The 16,244-nt window shown below is 37.9% G+C and overlaps 2 protein-coding genes across 2 annotated transcripts; both read left to right on the forward strand.

The window, feature by feature from the left end:
* Positions 1-7,897: 7,897 nt before the first annotated feature.
* LOC141629659 (uncharacterized) lies at positions 7,898-9,734 on the forward strand. The gene is made up of 3 exons (XM_074442631.1): positions 7,898-8,320; positions 8,540-9,108; positions 9,200-9,734. The coding sequence occupies exons 1-3, from the start codon at positions 7,898-7,900 to the stop codon at positions 9,732-9,734; spliced, it is 1,527 nt and encodes a 508-aa protein (XP_074298732.1).
* Positions 9,734-13,788, forward strand: LOC141629660 (uncharacterized). The gene is made up of 3 exons (XM_074442632.1): positions 9,734-10,893; positions 10,975-11,254; positions 13,690-13,788. The coding sequence occupies exons 1-3, from the start codon at positions 9,734-9,736 to the stop codon at positions 13,786-13,788; spliced, it is 1,539 nt and encodes a 512-aa protein (XP_074298733.1).
* The last annotated feature ends 2,456 nt before the right edge of the window (positions 13,789-16,244 follow it).

Genomic DNA, 16,244 nt, shown 5'->3' on the forward strand with positions numbered 1-16,244 from the left:
CATTATCGACGAGTCCCATTCGACAATGCCATAGATAGGTTTGATCTTTGTCACCAACCTTTATTTTCTTATTATTCACGTGTAATACTTATGTGGTTTGGTCTAAGATATAAATTCCATTCATGGAAACTGCTTTGCCATAAATCATTTCATTGAAAGAGTAAATACAGCTATTATCCTTTATTGAAAATGCAAATTCGTCTTTAGCAAGTACGGAAACAGAAATAATGTTCTTAGACAAACTGGGTACATAGTAACAGTTATTTAAAAATAACTCAAAACCACTAGGGAGTTGGATTACATATGTTCCCTTCGAGACAAGAAGAACTCGTGCTCCATTCCCGACTCGCAGTCCACATCACCTTTTTCGAGAGGTATGATGTTCTTTAGGCCCTGCAAATGATTACACAGATGAGAACCACAACCAGTATCAAGTACCCAAGTTCCGAAACTTGCATGGTTAATCTCAATCATATGAATATAAGATGACATACCAACAGGAACGACGCGGCCTACTTTGATGTCCTCACGGGAGACGGGACAGTTCCTCCTCCAATGTCCAGTCTTGTGACAATGGTGGCACTCTATGTCACCGCCCTTGCTCTTTGCCTTGCCCTGTGAGCTACTAGTCTCACCAGGCGCACTCTTACCGTTTCCTGGCTTCTTGAACTTTGGCTTACCTACTGCTAGGTCGCCAAGCGCCTTGCCCTTACCTTTACCCTTGTTCTGAATCGTGAGAACATCCTGCTTCATGCTCCCACTCAATTTCATATCCTTCTCGGTCTGTACGAGAAGGGAGTGTAGCTCATGAGGACTCTTTTTCAAGTCATTCATGTAATAATTCGCCCTGAAAAGGGCAAAACCATCGTGAAGAGAATGAAGCATTCGGTCAATGACAATGCTCTCACTGATTTTACAATTCAGTGCCTCCAGCTTCTCGACATTCTCAATCATGTGAAGAATGTGTGGGCTAACCGGTTGGCCCTTCTGGAGTTTCGCATCAAAGAAGCGACAGGTATGCTCATATGTAACGATTCTCGGTGCTTTTGAGAACTCGTTAGTGAGTGTAGTGAAAATCTTGTTTGCACTTTGGGCAATGAAGCGTCTCTGCAAATTGGTTTCCACTGCAAAGATGAGTACGTTCTTTATCGCACCCTCTTCCATAACGAAATCACTATAAGCAAGTGTCTCGTTGACTCCTGCATTGGGGCCTGGGTTGACCGGTATTGGCTCAGTTAAGTACTTGAGCTTACCGTCAGCAATGGCAGCATTCCGTAGTGCCGCCTCCCAATCCGCAAAGTTGGACCCATCATTTTTCAGACGTGTGAACTGATTCATCTGGTCCATGAATACTTTCAGCCAGGACGCGCGATCAAGTGTGGCACTAGGCATTGGGATTGCGTTATTTCCAACCATTTCGTTCTAACAGTATTATGAAAAATAATTGTGTTCTACACTGCGAGAAGAAGAATAAAAATAATAAGCATGTGCATCATTTATATTTTTAAGTCTAATGAACTACTGTCATAACGCGAAGACTCAAAACATTTATACAATTGACCTCCCTCAAGAATTATATAAATGATCCCAAGACTCAATTCTCCGTAAATTGATAAGTTAACCTTTTAGCTAATTCTACCGTTAGAATTTTTGGTCGATAAATTTCTGTAAATTTTATCTTTAGTCCATCATAATCACGAGAAACTCTTCGGACTATGATGTTGAGGTAAACTAAGTCAACACAACTGCTTACCCAACGTGGAAGGGGTCATATTATGCCTACCGACGAAGAAGGGATTCATAGTTGTTTGCCCTTATAAAGACTAATCTCAATTTCGTTTTAGAGGAAGATCCCATCATCTTTATTTTAATTCATTTTAAGTGAACTATTATCTAGCATACGAGAATGAATAAACTAAGGTGATGGCTTAAAAAGACTGTGACATCTGTATGTCCATGAAAACTAACATACAACCTATATGAGTCAATTTTCATGCATTTTAGTAGTAGGTGGTTTGGTTTTAGGCGGAATATGATGCATAAACTAACATGTGAATGAAAAGCAATAAGAATGAAAATGTAAAAACACTAAAAGTCCTAGTGTGGCCTATCCTATCAAAATGAACAATAAATACAAGTTTGGAATCCATCCTTGGACCCGAGAAGCTTGTCTTGATGTTCCATCTTGATCCATGTAGCGGGAGTGAGCTCCAATCTCTATCTTTAGTCTTCTTTGAAATTACAATAATTAAAATTACATGATAAACCTATTTATTACAATCTAATTTCAAAACCCAAAACTAAAAATAAAGGAGATTCGAGATCTCATAATTACATAAAAATCATGTTTCCTTCATTACGAAAACATAATTTAACTAAGGCCACACTAAGTATTACAAATTACAACCGATTGCAAAAATAAATACGTAAATAAATTCATTCAATCGATTCATTCAACAAAATTAAAGTAAAATGCATCAACTAAAAATAAATTAAACATACATGACACAATTCCTTAATTATGTTGATTAATTTATCCAAACCACCTATTTAAATCAAATTAAGTGACAATTCCTCAATTAATCACATTAATTTCAATCTTAATTCATATTAAACTTGTAATATGAATTCAATCCGTCAAAATTTCAAACTTCTTTAAAATAATTCGGTATCTTTAAATTGTGAACCGTTTCACAATAACTAATTGGCCAAAAACAAAAAAAACAAAATCCATTTTTTTTATTTTGTCTCGGCTGAACAAACAAGTTTTTTTTTTTTATTTATTTCCAGCACGGCAAAAAAAAAACAGAAAACAAAAAAACTTTCTTTTCATACGGTAACTCAAAAAAACGAATTAACCTATGAAATTGTCTCGGTGTTTCAGCAAAAACCGTTAATTTTTTTTTTTTTTTTTTTTTTTTTTTTTTTTTATAATCTGCCGTGAACAGTAGCAAAAGCAAGGAAATTTTTTTTTTAAAAGAAAACCCTAATGCCTCCTTTTATTTTTCTTTTGCGGCAAAAAGCCCTAATACAAAAATTCGATGAAGAAAATGTTTACAGTTGCTATTAGAACATGATTCAGTAAATGAATTAATGAACATGATTAATCTTATATGCTAAAACTATATAGCAAAAACAAGTTCTTTTATCATCGACATGACGATTCTATTTTTATTTTAACTCGATCTTCATTAAATCAAAATCTACCAATTCTTCATATGATAATTTTAACTGATTAAAACAATGATATGAAAAAAGAAATTGGAAATAAATCATCAAGCAAAAGAAAAAAAACAGGCCGAAAAAAAAAATTTAACTCGGCAAAAAAAAATTTCAGCCGAGAAACCCTAAATTTTTTTTTTTTTTCGGAATTCCTCATTGCTTACATACAATTTTATGAAAATCATCAAAATTAAAATTCGTGGCCTTTGCTCTGATACCACTTGTCGGAAATTATCTGTATACTTCCCGTAAAATTGAAGGATTATAACGAATTTAATTAAGACGATCACTAGTCATCAATAAAATACATAAACAAAATAAAGGATTCAGAAATAACCTTCGGTCCTAGCAAATATGGCCTAAGAACAATATCAAAGTAGATATTCGCCTATCAGTTGCACCCAAGACGATATGAGATATGCCCTTCTGATTATACTAGAATCGATTTAAAATTTTCTGTAAAATTATGTTGTTTTTGTGTTTTTCTGATGAGAGAGAGGAGGCTAGGTTAAAAAGGAATTTGGGTAGAATAATGATCTCCCTTTCCTTCTTATTCTCACCGAAATATGGGAGTCAATTAGGAAGATATAATCTTCCCTAATTTCGGCCCATATAACCGAAATAAGGAATGTAATCTCCTTATTTTTGGTTATTCCAAAAATGTATAAAATGTGTTAAATTGTCATCTAGTGAGGATCGAACCCATGACCTCTTGGTTTGTGTACCCTCACTATTCCCACTATGACACATTCATCTTGTTGATATTAAATATAACTGATTACATTTAATTAGGAATTAACAGATTAATTCGTCCAAGCTAACATTACATACATTTAATTAAATATAACTTATTATATTCAATTTACGAATTGACAGTTAATTCATCTCAACTAATATTATTTAATATTCATTAAATAATTGTCTCATCAACACATTGACTAACTGTTTAGTCATATTAGGCATCAATGTGATTATATTTCTATAACCACATTTCTCAAACACATCCTATAGGTGTGACCTTTAGGGACCAGTTGATCACCGCCATATGTATGATAATAACGTCAAACTATCTAGCAAGCCAACCGTTATTAGGTAAACGTTAATCAACTGATTAAATATACGAAGTATACCCTTGTGAACCTGTAAGAGATTTACAAATGTTATCACACTAATTTGTGGAGGACACAAGCTCCAACACATATGTGTTATGGTAAGTTATTATCATATTATTATGCCGACGTCGGCCTTTTTCGGGGATATTATTTTGTGAGACAAAGAGATGAGGTTGCCCTTTGAAAGTCGGCTTTCGAGAATGTTATTTGTGAGATAAAGTTGTGGATTTAGTATTACAAAGCTTGGTTTTCGCGGTCATGAGAGAAAAAGTGTGGCATATGATGATTGATGATTCAATAATATTGTTGAGGTACTTGATCATTGATGTTATATAGCGTAACCGTTTGATTTAAGTATGCATGCACGACGAGAGACAGAGTAGTTGGTGAGATTTTAGTCTAACAGTGATAGTATAGATGTTGCGTGTAAAGTTGCCTCCCAATCGTCGAGTGAAGCGCCCACGGAGTACATTAAGATCTTATTATAGTGTCCATGTGAGGAGCTAGAATGATGGCCTTAGGCCAAGAGTTCGTCTATTAGCGTTGGTGTGATAAAATAAGAAAGTTTGGAACAGAGTTTGAGAAGGAAAACCTCATGCCCAGGTGACACTCGACCGAGTGCACCATGTACTCGACCGAGTGGTCGCCTACTCGGCCGAGTGGCCTCTTACACTCGACCCAGTGGTCCGCCTTGACCATTGTTGTGTCAATACTTGACCCAAATATTGGGTGTATACCCTTATATCGCATTTTATGTTAGTTCACTTGTGTTGGATGAACATGTGGACCTTACATAAGTGATATTTTGCGAATTATTTACGTTTGACCATATTGGGTAGTTTTGCTATTTAAGAGTGAAATTCAAATCAAAGTGGTAATTGACATGTATAATTGGATGACAAGAATGATGTGATAACCTTGTTTGATGCGTGTTAATTGAGATGATTTTATTTTGTTGTGTACATGTAAGATGGAAAGGCAAGTCATATGTCGCCTAATGGTCATTACATAATAGTGATTGTGGCCTTCCGTATAAGCGGAAATGTTAATGATGAATGGGAACGGATATGGAAACACGTGTGTGATCACGTTGTGGATTTGACGCGGTATATGTGCGGCATGATGTCCGAAAATGGGAATGTGGAACGTGGTTGAGTCACATTATAAGAATCTTGCATTAGTTGATTGTTTCCTAGAGTCCGTATAGTTAGTGTTTTGATATGAATGCATGTTAATGTATGAGGATTGACGTGATATGGATATGTAATAACAATCGAGTTATACACCGTGATAGATACGTATGCTTATAACCGACTTGAGTTGTGAGTTAGTTATGGGATTATAGAGTGGAATCGTGGGGTTAGACCTGGCGCTTGACCTTTGGGAGACTCGTAGGGGTACCCGTAGAAAGGCTTCTAGAGAGGTTTCTAGATTAGGATTATAGCAATGGCATAACATGATACGAGATTTGATAATGGATTTGCAATAGGTAAAAGAGTGTGTTGAACCTAAAACATAGTCATTTATAGAATTTAGTAACGAGCGTATGAGACCATAGTTTGACGATTGATAGTCGAACTTCGGGACGAAGTTCTCTTTTAGGGGGAGTAGATGTAATAATTCGGGAATTCAGGAAAGAGACAGTATAGAATGTGAGAAAGTAGTGAGAATTGAGTGAAGAACTTGGGATGAGTGTGATGTTTAGAAAGAGCGTATACGGGTGAGAGACTTGTGAGGTGCGAGAGAATGCATGAGATTTGGGAAAAGAGAGAGTGAGGTGAACTTCGGGGACGAAGTTTTTTTTAAGGGAGGAAGATTCTAATACTCCGTATTTTATAACTATATAATAATAATATTATATCGCATTTATACGAATTATGTTTGAAACGGAATAATAAAATAATAATAATTATTATGAGATAGTAATAATAATAATAATAATAATAATAATAATAATAATAATAATAATAATAATAATAATAATAATAATAATAATAATAATAATAATAATAATAATAAAGAACAATAGCCATGGATAGAGAGAAGACTTCTTTCTCAAGGAAACCATGAAAAAACCCAGAAAATACCAAAAACACGTCATTTTTTTCTTTTTTTCAGCTTGATTCCATGGCAAAGACTCGCGCACGTCAAAAGACAGTCACGGTAGAAGATACAGGAGTAGTTGTTGGTTCAACAGATGAAGTTTTAGTAATGGAGGAGGGTATTATTGCACCTATTACGACAGAATTGGAACTTAATCCAGGTAATTCATCAACTGTAGGTCAATTGCTTAATTTGAATGGTTTGTTGGATAAGCATGTAACTACTTCTGCAACTCAAACTGTGGAAACTGAAATTCCATCGACATCTGATATTACACCACCGGCTACGAACCTTGAAATTGGAATTCCTAAAACATGGAGTACTGTGGCTAAACCTAAGCCTGGAATGAATCTTCATTATTGTGATAAGACTGTGGACTCTAGGGTTGTGGTAGTTGAGGAGGAGGATGTTGAGGATGAAATCAAGTTCTGGAAAAATACTTTGATGGGGAATTTTTTGGGCTCAAAGCCTAAGATTAAAGAAGTGGATGAATATGTGCTGAAATATTGGAAGATTATTACCAGACCTATTGTGCAGTACTATAAGAAAGGATGGTACAGTTTTCGCTTTTTTTCAGCAGAGGACATGAATGAAATTTTGAAAGGAGGACCTTGGAATATGGGGACGAGCACTTTGGTTCTGAAGCAGTGGACACCTACTTTCACCAAAGAAATGGATTCTGTATCTATTGTTCCTGCTTGGATACTTTTCCCTGATTTAGACCCATTCATGTGGTCTGAAAAAGTGTTAAGTAAAATGGCTAGTATTGCTGGGAAGTCACTGTTTGCTGTTTTGCCAACCACTTACAAATCTAAACTCTCATTTGCCCGTGTGTTGGTGGAAGTGGATGTATTAGAGGAATTGCCAACTTCTGTGCAGCTTCATTCACCATATCATGGGGAAACAACTCACAGAATCATCTATGAGTGGTTACCACATTACTGTCATTGCTGTAGGAAACTTGGACATGTACAAGAGAAATGCAAGTTCACTAAGATCAATAAGAAGCTTGATGAAGCTAGAGCTAAGACTGACAACATGGTTTACAGACCACTGAAACCATCTGGTGGCACCACACCCACTGTTTCAGTTTCTCAGGACTCAGGAAGTTCTGTGCCAGGCCATAGCCCTCCTAAGTTAGTGGAAGAGGCAACTCTTGAGACAGAGAATAAGAACTCAGAATGTCTTGGACTAGGTTCACATTCTACTGTCTTGGGGGAGGTCTCTCCATATAATTATAAAGAGGTAGGCTCAGGACGCACAGAACTAGGTCAAATGAGAACTGCTAACAGGGATGTGGGCAAAAAGCCACAAGGAGATTGCAGGACTGCTATGCTAGAGTCTGATTCAGGAATTCTGTTGCAAAACCATTACACCATTCTGCAAACTGAGGATAATATGGAGACAAAACAAATAGGGGAAGTTTTACAGGAGAAGGAACCACCTCCAGACCCTGGTAAATGATAATATCTTCTTGGAACATTAGAGGGTTTAATGACCCAATTAAGCAGCAGGAAGTTAGGGGTTATTTGGCTACAAATAAAATTGAAGTTTTTGGTTTATTGGAGACTAGAGTTAGACTGAATAAAGCTGCTGCAATAAGTAGGATGTTTTCTTCTCATAGGATTCTCAATAACTACTCTCATCACTATAATGGGAGAATCTGGGTGTTTCTTGACACCAGACTGGTTACTCTGCTTTCTTCTAGAATACATGATCAACTGATACATTTGGAGCTGTTGCATCATGTTTCTAATAAAGTTGTTCACATGTCCTTCGTTTTTGGGAGTAATGATGCTGACATTAGAGAGACGCTTTGGAATGAGATGAGGCAGCTGGCTACTATGGTTACTGACTGGATTGTCTTAGGGGATTTTAATATTGTGAGAGCCATGGAGGAAAGACTTGGTCCACACCCTCCCTCCCTTTCTGAAATTATGGCTTTCAATCAACGTTTATTGGACTGCAACTTCGATGATATTCAGAGCTATGGATGTGAACACACTTGAACCAATAAACAAGATGTGGGAACTAGAGTATGGTCTAAACTTGATAGGGTTCTCACCAATGCTTCCTGGTTGGTGACTTTCCCTCATACTCAGGTGACTGTTTTGTCCCCTGAAATCTCTGACCACTCACCTTTATTGGTTCAAATAAAGGAACGTTACCAAATCAGGAGGAGATTTAGTTACCTTAATTACTGGGAGGAGCATAAGGATTATGATACTCTTGTCACTGAGGCTTGGCAGATCCCTACTAAGGGTAATGCCATGTTTAATCTGTTTGCTAAACTCAAAAATGTTAGACAGAAACTAATTGGTTTGCACAAAAACAATTTTTCTGATCTAGCAACAAAAGTAAAACAGGCTAGGGAGTCTTTGGAGACCTGTCAAAAACAGGTTCAACTACAACCTTTGGACATCCAGCTACTCACTCAGGAAAAAGCTTTACTGGAGACATATTGGCTGCTGAGGAAAACTGAGAGGAGCAGTCTCATTCAAAGGGCCAAGATTCATGATATTAATTACAATGATGCTGCTAACAGCTACTTTTATGCAAAAATTGCAATAAGGAAGCATCAGAGTATTATTGGTAAAATTAAAGATAAGGATGGCATTTTAAGGGAGGGGATGGAGGATGTCAACACTGCTTTTGTGGATTACTATCAATGGTTCTTTGGTACACCCATCGCTCGATGAGTTCCCACCTGAAGCATTGGAGGGCCCTAGGATCCAGGACACTGAGTGGGACTCTCTTTGTAGGCCAGTTGAGGAAATGGAGATTAGAAAAGCATTGTTCTCAATTGCTTCTAATAAAAGCCCTGGTCAAGATAGATTTTCCTCCCAATTTTTAAAAAAATCTTGGAATCATGTGAAGAGGGAGTTTTGTGCTGCTGTTCGGGCTTACTTTAAAACTGGGGTAATGTCTAAGCAAGCTAATACTACTCTCTTAGAACTCATTCCTAAGAAACCAGTGGTTACCTCTGTTATGGACTATAGACCAATTGCTTGTTGCACTGTCTTTTACAAGACAGTGAGTAAGATCTTATGTGACAGACTTAAGCCTCATTTACCTATCCTTGTGGGGAAGGAACATGGTGCATTTGTGGCTGGTAGATGTATTTTTGAGAACATAATGCTTACTCAGTCTCTGATCAAAGGATATGGACATAAAGGTATTTCCCCAAGGTGCATGATAAAGGTAGACATCAAAAAGCTTTTGACTCTTTACAACGGGATTTTATTGGTAGAATATTGCAGGTCTATAACTTCCCCCTTCAGTTCAGGAAATGGATAATGGGGTGCATTACATCTACCTGGTTCAGTATAAAGGTGAATGGCACAACCATTGGGTTTTTCAAAGGTGCTAGTGGTCTTAGACAGGGTGATCCCCTCTCACCTTTTATCTTTGTTATGGGAATGGAGATGCTTTCTAGAATTTTATTCAGCATACATGGAGGATATCAGGTCACTTATCACCCAAAATGTGGCAAAATGAGACTCAATCACCTCATATTTGCAGATGACTTGATGATATTTGTAAGAGGTGACTCCCCTTCTGTGACTGCTGTGTCTGATTCTCTGGACTTGTTTGCTAACATATCTGGATTGAGAGCTAATACAGAAAAGACTAATATCTATATGGGAGGTGTAAGAGATGATGTTAGGGAGTTAATCTTAAGGGGCACTGGTTATGTGGAAGGAACATTTCCTTTTAGATATATGGGAGTGCCTTTAAATGACGGGAAATTAAACAAGGGGGTGTTTGCTAAACTTCTTAGTAAAGTGCAAACTGCCCTGAACACCTGGTCTATACACAAATTATCCTATGCTGGCAAAATAAATCTGATCAACACTATCATATTTGGGATGGAGCAATATTGGTGTGCTACGTTACTAATCCCTAAAGGAGTACACAAATTAATCACTAAGTTTTGCAGAAACTTTTTGTGGCAGTCTGAGGAAGGGAAGAGAAAGATGATAATGAAGAGCTGGTCTTCATGCTGTGCTCCTTATCAGGAGGGAGGCTATAACATTAAAGAAATCCTTTCTTGGAACAAATGTATTATCTGCAAATGGATTTGGGCAATTGAGGTCAAATCTGATAGTGTGTGGGCAGCTTGGCATTACAAGTATAACATTAAAAATGATGATTTCTGGGCTATGGATGTCAAGCCTCACCATTCAGAAAGTTGGAGAAGTATTCTGCTGGTCAGAAATGAGCTTATTACTAGAACTGGCAGCATAGAAGGGGCAAAGCAGGTCTTGACTCGAAGTGTGCAGGCAGGTAAACTGAATCTCAGTCTACTATATGAACACTTTAGGGCACCAACAGCTAAGATCAGTTGGGCAAGGGGAGTTTGGAATACTGCTGTCCTACCTAAGCATGGGTTTATAATGGTCCTAGCAATGCAGGGGAAGCTAGCTACTGTTGATAAACTCAATCAGAAAGGACAGTGTATCGTGAACAGATGCATCGTTTGCAAAAATGATAGTGAATCACATTAGCACCTGTTTTTTAACTGTACATTTGACAGCACAGTCTGGACAGGGGTTTCGCAGTGGTTGGGAATGAGTAACAGAACTCAAAACATGAGGAAGGAACTGAAATGGATTGCAAGGAATCAGCAGAGGAGGCATTGGAAAGCTAGACTGTACTCCAACAGTTTAGCAGCAACGATCTACAGCTTATGGGAGGAAAGGAATGGTCGTCTCTTTCGAGAAGAGGAACATGGTTCTGATTATATTTTGAAACGTATACAATATGTTGTCAGTGTGAGGCTTCTCTTTGTAACTAATTCTCGCTATAAGGATGAGGTAGTAGATTATCTAAATGCTTGAACTAGGTAATTATTGGTTATACTTTGTAAGATTGGCCATTATTCCCTTTATGGATGAATAAAATGGCTTGCTTTTCTTGCAAATAATAATAATAATAATAATAATAAGTTGTAATGATAATAATAATATGTAATACGATACATGTATAATATACGTATACTATACCCACCTTACATAATTCCACCTCACCTTATATACCCTTATCCACCCATCAACCCTATCCAAACACAATCTCACAATATCCAGCAAAATCCCAGAGAGAAAGAAGAGAGAAAAAGAGAAGAAAAAGAAGATATTTATCACTCCGCCTTGAGTTCGTAAGGTAAGACCATATCACTAGCTTATATATTATTTTATTGGATCCGTCTCGACCTTGACCTGCCTTAGACTACCGTTGACCACCCAAAATAGGTTTAACCGAACTAGATCTAGGATTACATCTGTTTTGTGTGACGGTCTTAAGACGGATTTTTAACCCTCTATTCGTGACTGACTTGGGGTGGTTTTGGGTGAAGGTTGGTGGGGGTTGTGTGTAGAGTACAGTGGTAGTCTTGGGCGGCGGAGTGGTGGCCGAAAATCGAGGGTAAAAGGGGGTGTCGGGCTGTTTTTGTTGTTGTTGTCGTGATATTGTTGGTTGTTGTTGTTGCGTTTTGCTGCTGTTGCGGGCGGTGGCTGCCACCACGATGGCCGAGGTTGGACTCACCATGGTTAGGGGGTGCCATTGTGGTGGTGGCCACGGTGGAGGCGGTTATGGATGGTGGTTGTAGTGTTGTTGTTATCGTTGTTGGTTGGTGGTGTTGTTGTCGGCCGCCACTGTTGTTGCTGCCGTGGTGGGCTGGCGGTTAGGCCACCGTGGTCAGGGGAGGCCACGATGGTAGTTGGTGTCGGTCGTGGTCGTCGATGGGTGGTTGGCCATTGTCTCGGAGTGGTTTGGTGGTTCAAGCACACGGTTCAAACCGTGTGTTTGTGTGGGGGACAACGGGTTTTGAGTGAAGTGTGAGTCGGGTTTTGAACCATGGTTAGCGGGGATTATTAATCGGGATTTGAATTTAAATTATATTAAATTATATAATTATAATTTAATTAGATTAGTAAGTAATTAAATTTATTTAATTATTTATTAGATGACGGTTTTGTGGAAGACTATTATTATTTGGATTGCTTATGCGGATTGCGAAAGGTAGGTTTATCCTACTCAGTTCGATAATGTATCCTTTTGTTAAATGAGTCGTTTGTCATTAATTTCGATGAATGAGTCGGTAATTGAAATGGTATACGGTATCTTGCATATTTGTGTTATTTCATATGATGGAGGGCTTGATTGGTTATTTGTTGTTGTGGAGACGGAAGGCGGTTAGGAGACCGTCTTCCGCTTGAATCGCCTCTTGGAGTTTCCTGCTACAAGAGGGATGTGCACATTAATGACTTGAGTTTGGAGGGACGCGTGTGGTGAGGCACGACGTCTGGCAGGGGACCCGAGTCGTTCTTGGGCCCGGTACCACCGACGTGTTCGGAGTATCTTGTGTGAGTATGGTGTCGTGGACGTATTCCTGGCACCAGTGGTTGTGGGTACGTCTGGGCGTGTCCCAGTACTGGCGTGACAGTTGAATAATTGTGTGTCATTCATATTATGGTCATATTGTTGACTCACGCACTTGAGTCATGTCACACTTTCTTTTATCGTTATTGACGTTTGTGTGTCTGTGTAATTGTCACCTATCTTTGGGTGGCCTATGTCGATCCATATGATATTCCTTGGTCATATGGGGAGAAGGTTAAGTACAGGTTTTTCTGTTGACTTGATGGGGATTCGGGCCGAGCTACGGACTTTGGAGTCGAGTACATAGTCACTAGGTAGATGGCATAGTCATAGACGAGTTGTATTTAATTTATTAGTTTATGTTTGTAATAACTAAACTTGTTATTTATTTAATAAAGTTTCTTATTTGTAATTCCGATTTCACTACCTTGGGAAACCGAGATGGTAACGCTCCGATTATCTTGGCCGGATAGTCGGGGTGTTACAAAAAGTCTCGTTTTTCTCAATTCATATCAACTTTGGAGTAGACATGGTTAGTTAGAGCATATTCTCACGCTTTTACAATCAGCGCTGGGTTTGGTTGAGATGGATCGTATTTTGGAGCAGTCTGGTTAGTGATTCATGCAATTTGTTCAAACTGCTATCTATTGGAACATGATTACTCCCCTTTGGAATGAGTTAACGAAGTCTTATAATAAGTGAAAAATCAGAGTGTTTTTGCGGACAACCATATTTTATAAAGGACAAAATTCTTATTAAGTAAAGATCCTTTCCCCATTTCTTACGGTGAGTCAAATTGGGCCTGCAATGTTTTTTTTTCTTTCTAAGTTTGCGTTTTCCTGATAACTCAGTTGCTCTATATTCTCTGCAGGTTTCTGCGGTTGGTCCATTTTATTGCTTATTGTGCTATCCTGTTTTCTTGCCTGCAACTGTTTTTCTTAAGGGTTCTAAGACGTCGAACAACAATTGAGGTCTTTTTTATGAGGCTGTCTGGCCATAATTATTCAAATATGTCAGTATTTGGTCTTTCCGTTAACAATTCTTTCTCAAGTCTCACAACTATTCAAACTGCAATGTTCATTAGAACTGCTGACCAACAATTTGATTTACATTCACTCCTTTCTTGTCGTCATTTTATAGAGATTATCTTTGGGTCTTATGGCCTGTATAAATATATTACAGGTTTACTTTGACTTTTTGCGGAACTTTAGGATAGAGTTTGATGATTTTTTTTTGCAGATGGGATCATATATATGGTTGTTGTCGGACTTAGCCAAAGTGGAGATTTGAGATACCCTTTTTATCTCCTTGGTAAGCATGAGTTGTTGTTAGTGTTTTATGTTGTTATACTAAGCAAGACCATGTTACATTTTCTAATAGCCCGTAAGTTTACCGAGGGCAAGTTGGAATTGCACATAACGACTTTGGAAATTTCCCAAGACAAACTCTTTATATGTCTTATTACCTTTTCCTCTTATTGCTTAATATACTTGTGATTTTTTGAATGCGATTATAGTTGTGGTTGAGTACGGCGGAAATCAGGCTAAAGACCAGGCTATAGATCATCATCATATCATTCCCGAGGATTAGTGTTCATGATGAGAAACAACCTTCCCAGATCTTCAACGTTTGTTTTAAGGGCAAACTTGCTTTTGAATAACTCATGTGGTTGTTTCTTCTTTTGTGACTCCTCCATTTTTTTATGAGCTTTTATTGTAAGATTGTTTAAATTACATCCACAATTAGATGATGTATATCAAATAATACAATGATAGACCATCTTAGTGCTAATGTACCATCATGGAGTATACGGTCATCCTATACGTGAGAAATCAAACTACAAGTACTAAGAAAAGAAGGTGATAAAATAATAGGGTTTCTTTAGCATTGAAAGGTTATGGATTACGATAGGCTCATGATTAATGTATATCAAATGATATAATCATTGACCATCTTAGTGCTTGTTTTGTATGGATTTTGCGCAAAGCGAAATCAGGTCAAGGTAGGTCTAGGTAGGGTTAACTAGCTCTAACTTATTCGTGAATATGCAGGGCAGGGTACGAAATAAGAAAAGTAAAGTAAAATAAATAAGTAAAAATAAGACAAGAAATTTATACGTGGAAAACCCTAAATGGGAAAAAACAACGGGAACCAAGTCAGGAGAGGATTTCACTATATTATTGAGTAATAAGCACAATTGAATGTAAAATAGCTCAAGTATTGTATGAGAGAATTGTATGTTAGAGTATGTGTTGTATTGCGTTGTGTCCTTCGCAAATGATTTCTAAGTGCTTCTTATATAGCCATGCTGTACGGCTACATAATCTTGTAATTAATGCTGAATATTCTGTCTTAATTATCCGCCTTAATGCTCATTATTGCTCCTTTAATTGCTGTCCTGTATTGCTAAATCTTTTCCAATAATGCTCCAATTATTGTGCGAATATTGTCTATAATATAGTCATCTTGTCAAATATCGTCCTGATATTTTGACCGTTGTCCTCTCCATGGCTTGGCGCCTGTCTTCTTGCATCCTGGTAGGTTGAGGTCATGACACCTTGATGGTCAGGTCGGGGTAGGATATCATACTGGGATATCTGCGAATTTCTAGGCCTAACAATTGCCCCTTATCTCCTTATTTTCGCTGGGTCAGGCCAGAAATTAGGAGATAACTTCTAACTTTGGAAAACTGCTCTACAACGGTTGGATTATGACTGATTGGATCCTGTAACGGCTAATTGGCGGTTTGATGACGTGTGTTGCAATTACTGCAACTTCTTCAATAATTACCTTTGCAACTTGCGGTTGAAACCCTAAATTCATCGAGTATAAATACTCTTTACTCCATTGAAGTGAACTTTACCAAAAATCCTATCATTTCCTCTAAAAATCTTCATCTTCAAGTTATGTTAATTTCCAGAATTTAATCTTTAATAAATCTTCAACAAACTTTCGATAATGGCCGCAAAAAAAGAAATCTTCCGGGGGAGTGATGTCTCCTGGAACTCCATTGTTCCAAACCCTGAAGAAACCACCTCTGGAAATCTACCTGCATCTTCTGCTGCTCAACCTTTTGTGGTTGAAAAACCAATTGATCCTCCTCTTGAGATGATTTCAATTTTCCACGGTGAATTCGAATTTAAACCCACAAAAGCTCTAAAAGATGATCAGTCTCTTCCAAACCGTCTGAAACCTGAATTCGAAAAGGTGCTGAAGGATAAGGGAATCATTCCTGCTGATTCCGAAGTCTGGATCCCTGAAAATTCCTGTGTCAGGGCTGACTGGGCATGTCCTGGCTGGTTCCGTATTCATGACTGGGCCTTCAGGGCTGGTTGCAAGCTTCCTTTCTCTCCACTTATGGTGGATGTTATTAAAGAAATCGGTGTGCCTTCCTACCAACTGATGCCTATGGTGTGGAAGGTAGTC

The sequence above is a fragment of the Silene latifolia genome, chromosome Y (genome assembly GCF_048544455.1).
Source record: "Silene latifolia isolate original U9 population chromosome Y, ASM4854445v1, whole genome shotgun sequence".
Lineage (NCBI taxonomy): Eukaryota > Viridiplantae > Streptophyta > Magnoliopsida > Caryophyllales > Caryophyllaceae > Silene > Silene latifolia.

What these genes read in the sequence shown, in the direction of transcription:
- LOC141629659 (XM_074442631.1), top strand. Translation starts at nt 7,898, where the DNA reads ATGATAATATCTTCTTGGAACATTAGAGGGTTTAATGACCCAATTAAG. An exon ending in TCTTAGGGGATTTTAATATT is followed by an intron (nt 8,321 to 8,539) that starts GTGAGAGCCATG and finishes CCTCATACTCAG; the next exon opens with GTGACTGTTTTGTCCCCTGA. An exon ending in TTTGTGGATTACTATCAATG is followed by an intron (nt 9,109 to 9,199) that starts GTTCTTTGGTAC and finishes CTCTCTTTGTAG; the next exon opens with GCCAGTTGAGGAAATGGAGA.
- LOC141629660 (XM_074442632.1), top strand. Translation starts at nt 9,734, where the DNA reads ATGGGGTGCATTACATCTACCTGGTTCAGTATAAAGGTGAATGGCACA. An exon ending in AAACTCAATCAGAAAGGACA is followed by an intron (nt 10,894 to 10,974) that starts GTGTATCGTGAA and finishes TACATTTGACAG; the next exon opens with CACAGTCTGGACAGGGGTTT. An exon ending in ATTCTCGCTATAAGGATGAG is followed by an intron (nt 11,255 to 13,689) that starts GTAGTAGATTAT and finishes TATTCTCTGCAG; the next exon opens with GTTTCTGCGGTTGGTCCATT.